Below are 16825 nucleotides of genomic sequence, written 5' to 3'. Positions count from 1 at the left end.
ACTATTACATTTATACATTTTATTACGCATGCAATGTATGTATGATGACTAATTTTTTATAAATATTAGTCACTGTCCTAGGCCTCTAAGGGCTATAAAAAATTTAGGTGGGGCAACTATGCCCCTGCTTGAATGTATACAAGTAACATACTCTCTTTTATAAAAAAATTAATTTAATTCTTTATATCATATATTAAACTGATAAGAATAATAGCAAAAGAATCCTAGTAGCTTCTAATTTAATATCACAAGTATCTTAGCTAAAAAGTTGGAAAAAGTGTATTTTTTAATATCGTCGACTCAAAGTATTTATAGAAACTTCTTTACTCGCAATGTTCCAATTATAAGATATGAGACTAAAGAAAATTCTATAATTCTAATTTATTAATGAGAAAAATTCTTAATAATATTATGCGGTTGAGTCTTGAACTCTAGATCATTAATTGATGTATTTATGGAAATTAATAATAAATCTTAGAATAATTTTCGATATGAATAATAAAAAAGATATTAATGTATTTTTATTTTAAATTTTATCAAAGTTAATTACTAAAAAAAGGAAGATTCTTAAAAAGATAGTAAGACAGATATATTAAGGGGACGTTTGGTTTAGGGGAATAGGAGTGGGGAATGAGAATGAGAATCATTGATTGTCATTGTTAATGTTTGGATTATAGAAATAGGAATGCAAATAAGGGAATGAATCTTTGAAATTAGGTAATAACTAATTCCCATGTACCTCCCCTTCAATGAGTCATTACCCTATTTTCATCAATCAAAATATTCTCTTATTCCAAAAATACCCTTGACCTAAAATTAAAATTTTCTCCCTTAATACCAAATATCAAAATATATTTATTTTTTCTTTCATATCACTTCTCTCTCCTTGTTCCCTCTTATCATTTTATCACACACTTTCTCTCTCCTTAATCTCTCATATCACACTCTCTTTCCTCTTTTTTTCTCATTACACTTTCTCTCTCATCATACTTTATCTCTCCTCAATCTCTTCCATCGCACTCTCTTCCTTCTTTTTATCTCATCATACGTTCTCTCTCCTCAATCTCTCCCATTACACTATCTTTTCTCTTTTTTTCTTATCACACTTTCACTCTCATTACACTTTCTCTCTCCTCAATCTCTCTTGTCACACTCCCTTTTTTTTTTCCTCAACACACTTTCTCTTTCATCATACTTTCTCTCTCCTCAATCTCTCCCATCACACCATTGCTCTCTTTTTTCCTCATCACACTTTCGCTCTCATCATACTTTCTCTCTCCTCAATCTCTCTCATCACACTGTCTCCCCTCATTTTTCTCATTATATTTTCTCTCTCTTCATCCTCTCCCATCATACTTGCTCTCACATCATATTTTCTCTCTCATCTTCTCTCATCATGATCTCTCCTATCACACTCTCTTTTCTCATTTTCTCTCATCACACTTTCTCTCTCTTCATTCTTTCTCATCACACTTTTTCTCTCATCAGACTTTCTCCCTCATCATTCTCTTTCATCATATTTTTCTCTCACATTCATCTTTCTCTCGCATCTAATTTTTTCTCTTATTTTCCTTTAAGGGTAAAAAGGGAAATTTTGATTTATTCCGATAGAAAATATGCAACTAACCAAACATTGCTTTTAAGAGTGATATTCATGCTCATACCCATTCCCATTCCACAATACATTGATTCCCATTCTGATTCCTATTTCTAGAAAAGAACCAAATGCCCCTTAAAATATAAATTCTACCTAATTCATGGAAGCATTTTTTTTAAAAAAAAAATAGAATGGGGTCCATCCGGTTAAACACGTGGTAAATTGACTCATTATACTTTTTAACTTATTTTTTCATAATTTAGAATTTAGAATTTAGAATTTAGATTTTTTTGGTTTTTTTTTAAAAATTTAGGATCTAGGTTTTAGATTTAGAGATAGATTTTGTCCCAATCTAATTTTCAGTTATTACTGGAAGTGAGAATTTAAATGCAATTCTACATTACTCTTTCTCGTGGCTAAGCTAAAATGCCATTTTACAATGCATTAAAAATAATTTGTTTTATTGCCGGTGTAATTTCATGAGATATTGGAGAGGATTAAAATAATTAAGTTTGAATATATAAATTTATAAAAGGCTAAATAACTTTCAATACTCCTGTGTTTTTCATCCAAAAGCAGTTTGTCCTCTTATATTTAAAAAATGACACTTAACCCCCTATGTTTTAAAGAAAAAAGGAAAAAATAATAAATGATAAAAATAACCCTTACTTTTATTTAAATGTTAAAATTATGGCTAAATAAATTTAAGCCCTTTTTATTTTTCATCCAAAAACAATTTCCCTCCTGTATTGAAAAAATGATACTTAGCCCTCTATGTTTTAAAGAAAAAAAGAAAAAAAAATAGTAAATGACCAAAATAACTCCTTTACTATTCTAAATGTTAAAATTATTCTAAACATCCTTATTCAAGGTAACCTTAGATTTTTAAACAAAAAGAAAAGTAAAAAATAAAAAATCTCACATAATCATTGAAAGCTTAATTTTAATCAAACTTGATTTATATATAGGTCAAAAATTTCACTTGTTCCTAAAAAAACTCTCACAAAATTTATACATACACCAGTAAAAATTCTGTGAGAGTATTTTATGAAAAAGTGAAATTTTTGACCTATATATCAATCAAGTTTGGTTAAGATTAAGCTTTCAATGATTATGTGAGATTTTTTATTTTTACTTTTCTTTTTGTCTAAAAATCTAAGGTTATATTGAATAAGGACGTTTCAGTTAGAATAATTTTAACATTTAGAATAGTAAAGGAGTTATTTTGATCATTTACTATTTTTTTCACATTTTTCTTTAAAACATAGGGGGCTAAATGTCATTTTTTAAATACAGGGGAAACTACTTTTGGATGAAAAATAAAAGGGACTTAAAGTTATTTAGCCATAATTTAATATTTAAATAGCAAAGTAAGAGTTATTTTGATTATTTATTTTTTATTTTTTATTTTTAAAACATAGGGGGACTAAGTGTCATTTTTTAAATATAGGGGGGCAAATTACTTTTGGAAGGAAAACATAAAGGGGTTTAAAGTTATTTAGCCTTTATAAAAATATTGTATAAAATATATTTTTCTCAATTAACAATTAAATGGATTGTGATAAATTCTTAAATTATGGAGTAGATTGTGATAAATCTTGTGGTGAAAAGAAATTCGCAGCACCGTCATCCTAAGAAACAAGGCTCGGAATTGGGAATCCAGATGTCGCCCTTTTCAATCGCTTCTCCTCGCTTTGCGTTCCTTTTTGTTTTGGTTTGGTTTCATCAATGCATCATGTCGGCTTTGTTGTTGTTCTCTCGATCGGCATCCTGTCATCTTAAAGATTCATCGAGGAACACCATTTCACATCCAAGAATGGATTATCGTGATGCCTTGGCAATTAATTATCCGTTCCCGGTAATATTCAACTGTTTGCCCGATATTTTTGTTGCTTACATTTGCATCCATTTAATCTTTTCAGGTAAGATAATCATACAGTTCAACATTTTAAAGCATTTGCATTTGGTAGATCCAATTAGTTACATAGTATTTCATTTAGAAAAGCGAAGGTTTGAGATGTTCTTGCGACTTAGAAACGTCTGCGGATGGAAGAGTTGCTGGATGTCGACTGAAGATGTTGTCTTTAAATTGGAACTCGGATTCCTACCACTTCCTGGCTTATGCTCCGATTCCTCTTGCGTGAGGAAGTGAAGAATGTTTCTGTCAGTTTTGTCATGGACCTCTGTGGATGGATTTTGCACAAAATTGATCATTCTACAGCCACAGATACGCATTCTCTCACACCACTTGTTTTTGTTTTTCTTGTTCCTTATTGACATTGTTGTAAAGATCCAGTTCAGTGCAGCTTTTGTAGATTTAGCAATGGTTGGTTTTCTTGTTATCTTAGTTCTGAACTGAATAGATCATGTTTATAACTAACAATCTCTCTGATACATATCTCAGTGAATTTCTATCCACTAACATTGTTTTCAAAATAAGAGTTAAAAAAGCCAAATGTTTTGTGTCACTTGATTTGGGGCAACATGTGATCCATTTTGATGCAACTTGCAACTTAATTCATCATATTTTCTGTCTCTTGTTAATTAAAAGTATATATGCAGCCTTTTTTCCCCAGCAATATATTTGGGTAAGCTAATTGAATGAGAGAGATTGCATCTGAGTTGAAGTGTTACATATTCAGCTAGTTCCTAAATGTTCTGATAAACTTATATATGCTGTTGGATATTTCGCTGGTATACATTAAATTCTGAAATATGTGGTGGAAGTCACAACTTCCAGGACTCATTGAAAACTGTTACTGTCAAATGTCACTTTCCTAACTAATATCATTAAGATATGGCAATATCATGATCACTTCATTGGTAAGAGGCTTGAAGATATTTTCCTCTCACCTTACAAGTAATTACTATTTTCTATCCACATATCTGAAGATACACATTGATAATTTCTAACCTAAGTATGATGCTTGTACATGATAACTGATAAGAACTCCTCATTGTATATCCCTTCAGTTAAATCCACCAATTTGTGCACTAACATGAATAGAACGCAAGAACTGTGACTATGATACCTGAAACATCCAACTTACAACACTCTTTTATTTGCTCTTGTATTATGATACCTGAAGCTTCAAAACTAACTGAGCAAATATAAATATTTCCCTATGTTTACTGATGTGATTCTTAGCCTGTTGAATGTGTTCAAGTTCCTAAAACTCTGTCAGCAATATTTCGAACTACTTGTTAGACAAATTTACTGCACATCTTGTGGTCTAAAATCCAGGACATAGAAAGGTCGGCGCATCTTAAATAGAAAAAAAAAAAAGTGTGTTTGCTGGACTGTCATCGATTGGTATGACACCCATGTGTATGGAAGTCGACTTGGTGCAAATTATTGTGGCCTTCTTTTCTGATATCATCAATCATAGAAAAGTGTCCAAACTGTTCACCGTGCAGTAAAATCCGAAAACTACTACAGAGCACTTTAGCATCCAATGATATAAGCTCTTCTGCTAGCTCCTGTAATACTTATTCTCTGCCCTGTTTATGAAACACAGCAAAGTTGCAACAACACAGCTTGCGCACTTATTTTTTTGTCCTACTCTTAGATTTGCTTCGTGTTACTGATGTTTTCCAGAATTATTTTAATAAAAAGCTTAATTTTTAGTCGCTATAGCAGATAGATGTCTCTATATTTGCGTATGGAGTATGGGAGTAAGGGAGTATTAAAAAGATTTGAAATTTACCTTGTATTGCATGATAAAGACTGCAAAGAAGGCGATGGTAAGCCAGTCATTGTACACGGCAGTTCAGCGGCAACTGGAGAGACGAGCCATGAACGATGCTGCGGAAGTCAACTTTCTCTTTTACTCCGTTGGCACGATAATTTGGTGGGAGTTTATCTATACATTTTTAAAAAATAAATTATTCGCCATTTATATTTAATTCTGTGAGTGCGAGTGGGTGTGTTGTTGAAGAAGTTGTTGTGTGGGGAAGAAGAGAGAGAGAGAGCGTTTTGGTACGAATCAGATGGCGGAAAATGGGGGAGGCGGTGGCGGAGATGGCGTCGGAGAAGAAACGGCGGCTGCCCTAAGGGCAGGGGCGGCGCCGCGGCCCACCATAGCCCTCCCTCCCCGTTCCTCCTTCGAGAGCCTCTTCCGCGGGGGTGCGTCGGAGGTTAGCCCCGGGCCGCTGACGCTGGTGTCGAGCTTCTTCGCCGAGGACGCCGACTCGGAGTGCCGCTCCTTCACTCAGCTGCTTGTCGGCGCGATTAATTCCCCGGTGGCGAGGAGGGCGGGAGGAGCCGCGAAGGAGCAGGGGAAGGAGGCGGAGAAACTCTCGGACGGTGGCGAGGAGGATGAGGGAGGTGGTGGCTTGATCCGGTCAGGGCACAATCGACCCCCGAGCCTGGAAATTAGCCGCCCCCATATTTTCACTGTGCCGCCTGGGTTGAGTCCTGCCGGCTTGCTCGATTCTCCTGCTTTCTTTTCTTCTGCCCTGGTTTGTGATTCACTAAATATCAGATTTTATACAATTCTTGGTATTGAAAGTTTGAAACTACCAAATACCTCAATTTGGAGGTTCTTACCAGTATTTATGACTATAAATCCGTAGATGCTGAATTATGTCTAGTTGATTGGCTATGAATAGACGATTTATGTAAAGAGGAAGCAGGAGCCCTTTGTCAATCTCCATTAAGTAGAAGTTTAAGATGGATCTCCTTTTCAGTCTTTTTGCTGATATTTTGACCTTTTGGTAGGTTGGGAAAAGTTTAGTGACAACAGAACTAATTCTTTCTTCTTTTTTTACTATGCTTCTGTCTGCGTGGAATAATAATATCTCCTTCAAACAAACAGAAATATAAATGGAAACTTTGCTACAGAATAACGGTTGTCTGGTTATGTTGGAAATAATCTCCTCTCCAGCATGTTATTGTGTCATATAATTAGATAATATGGCCTGAAGTTTGTCGCTGGTGTAGGACTCTATTTTCTCGTAATGCATTTTCTGAGAAATATAGAGAAGATAAATTTTGGCCAAAGTACTATGAATCAGACCTTTTCATTGTGTACAATCAGCAACATAAGCTCGAATAAGGAATTCGAATTGAAGGAATGAACTTGGATACTATAGACTCCATTATAATGATGAACAATGAATTAAAAACAAAATTCTGTTAATGTAGGCAAAATAATGACTTGGTTATACTGATGCTAAGGGTAGTCTGTACTTATTGGAAATTAAGCAGATATCTAGCAATAGCACAAGATAAAAACAAATATTCTGTCATTTTAGCATAGAGGATGGCAAGATCAACAAAAGTTTAAGATATATTGTTTGCTTTGTTATGTTGAACTTCTATGATCTTGAGGAAGCAACATTAATTTGTTTTCTATACTTGAGGTAAACCAACTAAATAACTTCTCTACATTGCTTTACTTTCATTTGGATACTTGATATAAAATATTGTTTCGAATCAGCAGCTCATTTGATTCAGCCTGGAGACCAATACCTTTCAAATAAATTTTTAATCCAAGTGATTCCTTTTCTTTTCTCACTTAGCTGACTGTATAAGCTAATCCTGTGTAGCAAAACTGGTATTGATTAACTCAAATTAGGAACCAAAAATTCAAAGGTTGTACTGGTGTGCGTGAATATTCAATAATGATATCTTAATAATATCCTTCGCTTGATTACAGTATGTTTTTATTTCTTTTGGAATTTCTAGTTCCACCTCATTGCGCTTTGTTATTATCTTCTCTGTCTTTTCCCCCAAAATTAAGATACTTTTGAAGTATGTTTAATTCAGTTTCTGAATTATTTCATGGAGCTTGTAGATTAAGTTCGTTTCTCTTTTCATTTGGATCCCTGTAGGGTAATTTTGCAATGTCTCACCAAGAGGCTCTTGCTCAAGTCACTGCCCAGGCTGCACATTCTCCGTTTACCATGCTAACTAAAGCAGAAATACCTTCTCCTTTCTCAACAGAACTGACAAATTTCTCATCACAACTAATCCAGGAGAGTCCTAAGCCAACACATTCTACTACAAAATCTGTGGAAGGCTCAGAAACCTTTAATAAAAAATCTCAACTTAATACAACTGTTGTTGACAAACCTTCTCATGATGGTTACAATTGGCGGAAGTATGGACAGAAGATTGTAAAAGGGAGTGAATATCCTAGGAGCTATTATAAATGCACCCATCCAAAATGTCCAGTTAAGAAAAAGTTAGAGCGCTCAGTAGATGGTCAAGTTACTGAAATAATATATAAGGGTCGACATAATCATGAATGCCCTGAACCAAATAAGCGAACCAAGGAAGGTAATCCTAGTAGATTGAATGGGACTAATGAACACCTTGACAATCTGGAACCAGGTTCTCTCGGTGGTCATGGTAATTTCAGCAAACCAAACAACGAAACTGCTGCTCTGTTTTCCAATACAGATCAAGAATCAGGCTATGGCTCACCAGATCAATTATCTGGATCTAGTGATGTTGAAGAAGTTATTGAAAGTAGGCCGGATGAGGGAGATGAGGATGAGTGTGATCCCAAAAGAAGGTATACTTGAGATGTGCTAAATTTTTAACATTTTGGACGTTTTGAGATGGCGTGATTGTATTGGCTGGTCTGTAGGAACATGGCAGCATCGTCTCAAAAGACTTCAAATGAACCTAGGATCATTGTCCAGACAAGAAGTGAGGTTGATCTTCTTGATGATGGCTACAGATGGCGCAAATATGGGCAAAAAGTAGTAAAAGGAAATCCTAATCCAAGGTAGTATCTTAGAGTTTTTATAATATTGTCATTTCATTAGCATGCTTTGCATATATATATTTTATGCATATTTTGGTCTCATTTTCAGTTCTCTCTGTTAATCTAGCATAGCATATATGTTACAGAAGGTTACAGTTGTGCTAGAAAATTGTAAATTCTATTTTTATGTATTTTCAAGCAAAGTTGCCTATTTAATAGAATCGTGTATTTCTGAGGTGCATGTCAAAAGGTTGATTCTTGGTATACTGACATCTCATGAACAACTTATAGATCATGCAAATATACCTTTCGACAATTTTTGCCTGTATTAAAGACACATGGTCGTTAGTTGAACAATCCCTTATTTTCAGTATCATCTTCAGATTTCCATAACTGGCTTTGAATTGTTATGTTTGAATCCATATCTCCGGACCCTTTTTAACTCTACCAATACACCTCACTTAATCTTCAGATAGAAAGACATATTTTCATGAATCAAACAACGTCGATAAGATATAGTTGTTATTAATTCACCTACTAGTTTCAGCTACTAGCATGATTTCTTCTTCTTTTTATAAAGTTCTTTCTAAATTACCATCTCTATCGCTTATTCAATTCAGGAGCTACTACAAATGCACTTATGCTGGGTGCAGCGTGAGGAAACACATTGAGAGATCTCCAACAGACCCGAAGGCTGTGGTTACATCTTATGAGGGGAAACACAACCACGACATCCCAGCTGCAAGAAATAGTAAGCCATAAACAGTGACTGCGAAAAACTGCTTTCGACGTCCCCATACTTCTCAAATCGTCACGGAGCGAAACTCATGCCTCATGGAGCATGTGCTGCATTTCTTGGAGGCACAGAGGCTTAAAAAGAAAGTTCAACAAATATGCAGTGAAGAGAAGAGTATCCTAAATATGCAACGTCGCCCTTGTTCTTTGTTTGTAGTTGTGTGCGATTAAGGTACGTTGTACATGCTTGATTACTCGTGTATTACTTTTAAATTATACTCAGGCAATTGACATGCATTCTCTGTTGTACATCATTTATGCAACATCAAATGAGATAAATAATTGCCACTGCGTTGCATTTGTGTTCAAGACCTGGGAATTTCGTATCGATTATGGATGGACCTTTCGTATTCTATCACCCAACAAAGTAATTCACTAGACCATTGACTGAACGTCGAGGATAACAAGACGTACAATTCTTTTTTTTAAACTACATCGCACTGATTTATTAAACAATATCAAGCAGTATGAGAGATTATAGTTGTGCCAAGAGATCGACCATGGCGTCGCGTGGCTTGCACAGGGCCAGCAACGGAGTGGCCAATGGTACGCTAAAACCCGGCTCTTCTGTCAGATCCACCTCTTCCTCCCCGATCCTTTTCCACTCGAAGCACTGCACCAGCGACGCCAGCACCAGCCCGATGGAACTCAACGCCATGGCTTCCCCCGGGCAGCGCCGCCTCCCGCATCCGAACGGCACGTACTTGTACCCCTTCCCTTCCCCCTCCCTCTCGAACCGCTCCGGCTTGAACTGCATCGGCTCCTCCCACAGCTCCGGGTCCCGGTGCAGCTTGTGCGCGTTCACGATCAGCATCGTGCCGCGCGGCACGGCGACGCCGCCCACCTCGCAGTCCGCCACGGACTCCCTTGGCACCAGCAGCGGCCCCGGAGGGTACAGCCGCAGGGTCTCCTTGATGACGTTGGTGACGCAGCGGAGGCTCGGGAGGTCGGAGGGGTCCACGAGACGGCCGTGGCCGACGTGGGCTTCGATTTCGCCGTGGAGCTTCTGGAGGAGGTGGGGGTGGTTGAGGAGCAGCGCCATTGCCCATTCCAAGGTCGTGGTGGTCGTGTCAGTTCCGGCTAAAAGCATGGTCTGCACCATTGCTTTGATGGTTGTGTCAGTATAGTGTGGATTGTCAAGCATCGTGTCCATCATGCTCTGCTTTCGATCCCCTTCCGCCGCTCGCTCTCCGCGCTTCTCATCCACCATCCCCTGCAGCTGGGCGTCCAACTCCTTCTGCAACCTCTGCATCTGCCGCCTCGTCCCCATCCAACTCAGCCACGGCAGTAACTCCTCCGGGCTCACCACCGCACTCATTTGGAACGCTTCGTCTATCATCCTCACTAACTCATTCCCCTCGCCCTTCTGCCTCCTCCCAATTATCATTTCCATCAAAGAGTCCAATACCACCTCCTTCATCCTCCACCTCCAATCCACCTGCTGGAACCCTTCGCCTTCGCCACCGCTGCGAAATAGGCTCCGGAGGTGGACGCAGAGTCTGTTGGAGAGGAGCTGGCTGAAGGCCTGTAGGTGGGCGGGGGAGAAGATGTGGAGTGCGGCGAAACGGCGGAGGTTGATCCACTCCGGGCCGTAGGGGAGGGTGATCATGGTTGTGCAGTTGTAATTTAAGTGGATGCCGGGGAGGAGCATGGGGCGGTTGGTGAAATTGAGGTCGAGGTAGGTGAAACACTGTCGGACGGCGGCGGATGAGGAGACAACGAGGGTGCGGCGCGAGCCGAAGTAGAGGAGGAGCGGGGAGGGGCCATAGCGGTCGTTGAGACAGGCCAGAGCATGGTGCAGGTACCGGTGACGGATAAGCAAATAGAGGTGGCCGACGACCGGTAGGCGGACGGGGTAGCGGTAAGCGGCGACGTGGCTGAACTTGGAGGAGAAGACGAGAAGGCTAAGAGAGAAGATGAGCAAACCCCACAACACCGCCTGAAACATCTTGCTTTCTTACTTTCAACCGAAATTAATCTCCTACGCTTTGGCTTAAGATGTATCGTATTTTAACGATGAACACCATTAACGAATGATTCAGGGATAGAGAATTTGACGTGAACGTGGTGATTGAGAGATCAACAAGCCAGTAGGTAAACAACGGAATGCGACGTACAGCAGAACGGATGGGATAGGTGGGATGCGAGCGTGAAGCATGCCTGTGCGTGTCCCACATCTTTCCTGACATGCCACAGAGCGCGGCCCGGGGTCAAAGCTATGTAGCAAATGTCAAAGATATTAAAGCAAGGGAAGACTTGATGGTTTGTCAACTGCGCAAGTTATACGGCTTGTAGTGTTGAAGCGTTTGCATCCAAGGATTTCGCGAAGTTGTAAATCAAACTGAAATTTTAATTTACCATTTACCTTGGTCAAATCCAAAGTAGGCCAACTAAATAAGTTAGTTTGGTTGACCGAATGCTTTTGTTTGGTTCACTAAAGTTGGTGAGTCGATTGAATGGGAAAAAAAAGATAGAATGGCTCTATTTAAAGTTAGTCAACTAAAAAATTTAGAGAAATCAGTTCACTTTTCTTTTTCTTTGACCTTTTCTTGTGACAAAAAGGTGATTCGTTCGTCCCTAGCGCTCCCGTCAATCCGTCCCTAGGTCAACACGGAGGAGGTAAATCACGGGTGGCTACTAGCCATTAGTGCAAATGACCAAGACATGGGGAAGGTTATATTCGGTCACACCGAATTTCGAACCGAAGACCTCATGTTCTTTGACCTTTTCTTGATCCTTATATGCCAGGAGGATTTGATAAAAAGTTGAAAAGTATCTCGTATGCATATGAGCTCAAAATTGAATTTACCAACTAATCCCTGTGGAAGAGAGGATAGTAATCTTTGAGAGAAGTTTTATTAAGGAAGAGAGGATTGTAATCCTTGAGATAAGTTTGATTGAGGTCACAAAATTCGATACAAACCTTCTACTTGCCTTTGACTTAAATATCAGTACCACATTGATAAGTCAAGTCGGGAATTAAACCTATCGTATATGTTCGACTTGCAGTAACTTGTCAATTTTCACCTAAATTACTTGGTTTTGTTCTGACGAAAAATTTCACTTCTTCTATTAGACAGGCCGAACATCTGGGAGCATGTTCAGCTGATGAACCATTGCAGTCGGGGAAACACATGTAACATCCTTCGACGTCTAGGGAAATATGTTGTGATTGGGAAAGAGTCACATAATTAGTTCATGTTTGAGCCCCAAAAGGGAGATCGACGGCTACTCAAGCGACTCTGTATAGCCAGTCGGGATGAACTTGCACATTTTCATGATCCTCCATCAGTTAGGATATCGGCACCTCCTGGATGGCTTAGACAACAATATCTTGAGTTCAGCGAATCATACCCGAGTTGGTTCAGATTATATCCACATGGCATTTTCTTACCATCAATTGGTCACTTTTCACTTCCCCGACCCCGCTTCCCACTGGAAACATAATTTTTTGATGGAAGACGGAGACTACCGCCTAAAAGGCACTTAGCGCCAGCCTCCCTAGAATAAGGTTGTAGACGGAAGCTCTTCTCCAATGAAATAGAGAGGTTAATCTGATCGAGTGGTTGCATCTCATGTCCCATGAAACCATACAGATGGTATGTATAGAATGAATCCAGTTGCATTTGGTCAAAAGCCATTTTGAAAATGATGTTGATAAAATTATCCGTATCTATGAATACCTTTTTCACCCGATAGTTAGCGATGAAAGCCTCACTCAGTAAAGCAACATCATATGGGGCTTTGATCCTTGCCAAATTCTCGGGTCCAAAACTAATTGATCCTTCCCTCTTCCTTGACTGGTGTTGACTGCATAACACTCTAACATTCTAGGCTTATGCTCAAGTGGGTACACTACAAAAAAATGCAGTGTTTTGAGACGAATTTATAAAAAAATTTCGTTGCAAAAAATTTTGGGACGAATTTTGCGACGAAAAAATTTTCATCCCAAAATTCTTGTTGCCAACTTGGCGACGAATTTGGGGACGAAATTGGTGACAAATAATATTTTTGTCGTCAAATTCGTCGTCAATTTTACAACAAAAATAATATTTATCGCAAAATTGCTACAAAATTAGGGACGAATTCGGCGACGAAATTGACAATAAGTTATAATTGTTTCGCTAAATTTGTCACCAATATTATAGCAAAAATTATATTCGTCGTAAAGTTATTATAGCTAACTCTGCGACAAAAACAACTGTTGCAATAAATATTATTTTTATTGTAAAATTTGCGACGAATTTGACGACAAGAATAATAATTTAAAAAAATTTGTGATCTACGATAAATTAATTTTCATCGCAAATTTTGTCCTAGATTCTAAGATGAATCTGTGGATTCATCCCAGATTTTGGTACAAATATGTGAATTCATTCTAGATTATGAGACAAATATGTGGATTCATCCCCAAATTGGAACGAATTTTGGGGCGAAAATTAATTTGTCGCAAAATTATCGATACATAGTAATTTACAATAATTTGGCGACAAATTGTTTTCGTCACCAAATTCGTCCCTAAATCCCCAAAAATTTTGTTTATGCAATTTAATCCAATCCAATACATATATAAACCTGTGTACAACAAAATTAAATAACACATCATAAGCATTTAACACATCTTAATTAACATTATCACATCCTATTTAACATATATACATATCTATTAATATTTGAAATTAATTTTACAATAATACAAATCTAAAGTTCTCAAAAAGTTATACGAGAACTTTTTTCTTCAAGACTCCAAGAAGTTATACAAGTGCAGCACTCCAAAAAGTTATACAGGTTTTTTCAAAATAAATTATACATACATCAACTGATCTTCTTTTTCCACAAACTTTTTTTTCCATCAAATCTTCTTTTCCTGTATAAAAACAAACAAATAAACCAGATCATTTCTAACAAGAAAGATAATTACTTAAATTATAAAGTTAGAGTGATATTAGAGGTTTGCGATCTGCTTGAATGTCACTATGTATGTCTTGCTACTTACAAATAATGTAGCACGATGAATTTGAATGCATTTATCGTCAATATGTTATTTCTTATGTCCTTATGGTTCATATGCAAACATGAAACACCAATTGCTTTAATTGATAACTACTGCATTAAGAATTGAAAGAATCATTTTTTTGTTCTCAAGTAATGCTTTTAGCAGGCTTTGAACCCAGGAGTTTTTTTAAACCATCATTTTACTATGTAATCCCTTTCCAAGCACCACTATGCTTGCAAGTCCTACATTTCAACACCTTCCTCTCCACTAGCTACAAGTATCCTAAATATGATATAACATATTTCACCACATCAAATTATAACTACAAATATCCTAAATATGATATAACCTATTTCAGCACATCAAATTGTAACCTTCCTCTCCATTAGCTAGTTCATCATATTTTCTTTTATAATCTACCAAACAAATCCAAAGTCTTTTTCTTTTCTCCTGTACAAGGTATCTTTAGAGATGCTCTTTTAAAAGAAGCAAATAAACCATGACCTTATCATATCTGCAGTGACATAGCCCACTTGTTATGATCTACAATATATGTCAGCCATTAGGGACGTAGACAAAGACATGACAGATATATTTTGATCCACATTTTTATTATTAGTACTTGTTACTTCATGAAGTTGTCATTGTTGCAGATCCACATTACTAGATGTTGGTGATTGCAACAAGTTGTCATTGTGGGGCATTTCCTTTTGATTAAAGAAAAACGGATGACAGAAAACAATAGGGGAAAATGGGGAGGAAAACTTAATTTATGTGTTCACTTCCTAGATTAACTTCTGAATATTTTTATTGTAAGTGGAGCTTAAGGATTTGTAACCAAATTGCAAAATCCATTATTTGGAAAATCTTTACCAAAATACATACAAGAAGTTTGGGTCAAGAAAAAGTTCTCATTATTGACAGAGTACAAAAAAAAAAAAGAAAAAAAAAACAAGAGAGGGATTTTGACAAGAGAAATAAAATATTTCTAATGTGAGGGAAAAGAAGTTTTCAAGGATAATTAATTACTCCGTGGAGAGAAAATTGGAAAGGGAAAAAAAATTGAAGAGCAGATGGTGAAGCTGAATATATTTTTCTATTTACTTGGAAGGAAAGTGAATGAGAGACAAAATGAATGGATCAGCATGTGAAAGATAATATTTGAATTGCTGTGCTTTTCTTGCTACAATTTTAGGGAAAATTGCCTCTCAGGCAAGTAGGAGGAACTTCATATCTAGAAAATTCACAATGTATTGTAATCTTTCAGTGAATGATTCAATCATGTATGCCAGTTTTATCCTAAATGGTGGATTAACACTTATGTATTATCTAATTTATTACTTTATGGTAGATAACTGCAATTTATTCATGTAGTTTTTCACATGCATCAAAGAAGCTGAGTAGATTTGAAAAGCCATTTGGTAAAAGCTAACGACAAGTTAAGACTGATTAGGAGCTGGCAAGAAATTTGTGAGGGGAAATACTAGTGTGCACTTGATCACCTTGATTTTTATGGCCAATGCATTGGAAAAAAGAGGAGACTAAGATGTTTTGTCGAACAATTCAGGTAAAATTAAGATTGCAACAAGTTAAACCCACATTATATCACATTTTTCTCTTGAAACAAGTTAACTAATATGAAGTAACAAGAATGTTGCATTCACTTCAGGAGGAAGGTTATTTTTCTGGGTTGATAAGTGTTCTTCAGCAATAATTAATCAGGAGATGCATTGACTTTAAGTATCAAGTATGCAGATTTGACCAATAATTAATCAGGAGATTTATAACAGATCTCGGATAGGATTCTGATATATTTGGAGATGTAAGCATAATAGTAGATCACAAACACCATCAGCAAACATGAGACACTATATCAGAATCATTAAGCTGTAACCAAAACAATAACATTTAGCGGCATTTTGCAAGGTACCTGTTGTTTAAGATACGTAATAGTGCAGGATCACTAACTAATCTATGATATGCACATCACAGATTAAAAAGATCTAGATCTAGGAAGTAAGAACAAAAGGTAAACCATTCGAAAACAAAAGATTGTTTCTGTTAGAAATCATAAAAACCTTTAAAAAAAACTTACAAAAGGGTGATGATCACTCCTACCTAATGCATCTTTCTTGAAGGTTGTCTTCTGTCAGAGGGCAATCTGTAGATCCAGTAAACCTAGACATAGAAAAAATCACAAGAGGATTAACACCGCAAAGACACTACCAATGGATCAGAAGAAAAGAAAGGTCAACTGATGTACCAGAGCAGGAGACGTAAGCAAGCAGGATCATGACTGCAAAGAGCTGCTTCGCGTATCCTTGGCCCCTAGGTGAGCCTTTCAACAGAGGAGCATGTACTCAGAACACCACCTGCTCAAGAATAAATATAACCGCACTGGCTGTGGATATTCGAAACATCAACACTAGTGAACATGTGGGGTTCATGAGTTGCCAATTAAAAATGGAATGATCCATATATATATATATATATATATATATATATGTTCTGTTTCTATTTACAACTCCAAACTATAAAATGGTTGTTCTCATCAGAAAAAGAGGAATGCAACAATTAGTAGCATATTTAGCAAACATGAGTTGCAGTATTCCATTCTCCTGCAAGGCAATAACTGAACAGAGGAAAGCACTGATCTCACCATAAACATTAAAATTCAAATATCAATGCATGGACTCCAGATTCCTAGCTCCAAAAAACGCT

General features: G+C 37.1%; 2 protein-coding genes and 1 long non-coding RNA gene across 5 annotated transcripts; 1 reads left to right on the top strand and 2 right to left on the bottom strand.

Annotated features, from left to right (window-relative positions):
- The first annotated feature begins 3218 nt into the window (after positions 1-3218).
- On the top strand, positions 3219-9362 carry LOC121969466 (probable WRKY transcription factor 4). Of its 3 annotated transcripts, none has more exons than XM_042519596.1 (5): positions 3219-3455; positions 3598-5448; positions 7433-8118; positions 8194-8334; positions 8934-9362. In XM_042519596.1, the coding sequence occupies exons 2-5, from the start codon at positions 5242-5244 to the stop codon at positions 9073-9075; spliced, it is 1176 nt and encodes a 391-aa protein (XP_042375530.1). In that variant the 5' UTR covers positions 3219-3455; positions 3598-5241; the 3' UTR covers positions 9076-9362. The 3 variants fall into 3 exon arrangements, with proteins under 3 accessions (XP_042375530.1, XP_042375529.1, XP_042375528.1); XM_042519595.1 differs by having other exon boundaries at positions 3223-3455; positions 3632-6058; XM_042519594.1 differs by having other exon boundaries at positions 3223-3455; positions 3598-6058.
- Positions 9363-9583: 221 nt separating this feature from the next.
- On the bottom strand, positions 9584-11056 carry LOC121972213 (cytochrome P450 81Q32-like). Its single transcript, XM_042523909.1, has one exon. The coding sequence runs from the start codon at positions 11054-11056 to the stop codon at positions 9584-9586; it is 1473 nt and encodes a 490-aa protein (XP_042379843.1).
- A 5165-nt stretch (positions 11057-16221) lies between these two features.
- LOC121973103 lies at positions 16222-16525 on the bottom strand. The gene is made up of 2 exons (XR_006109386.1): positions 16368-16525; positions 16222-16282 (listed from the first exon to the last, which is right to left on the bottom strand). It is a non-coding gene; the product is annotated as an uncharacterized LOC121973103 (long non-coding RNA).
- Positions 16526-16825: the final 300 nt, after the last annotated feature.

The sequence above is a fragment of the Zingiber officinale genome, chromosome 4A, assembly GCF_018446385.1.
Source record: "Zingiber officinale cultivar Zhangliang chromosome 4A, Zo_v1.1, whole genome shotgun sequence".
NCBI lineage: Eukaryota > Viridiplantae > Streptophyta > Magnoliopsida > Zingiberales > Zingiberaceae > Zingiber > Zingiber officinale.
Note: the sequence above shows the minus strand (reverse complement) of the source record. Positions and strands in the feature narration are given on the sequence as shown.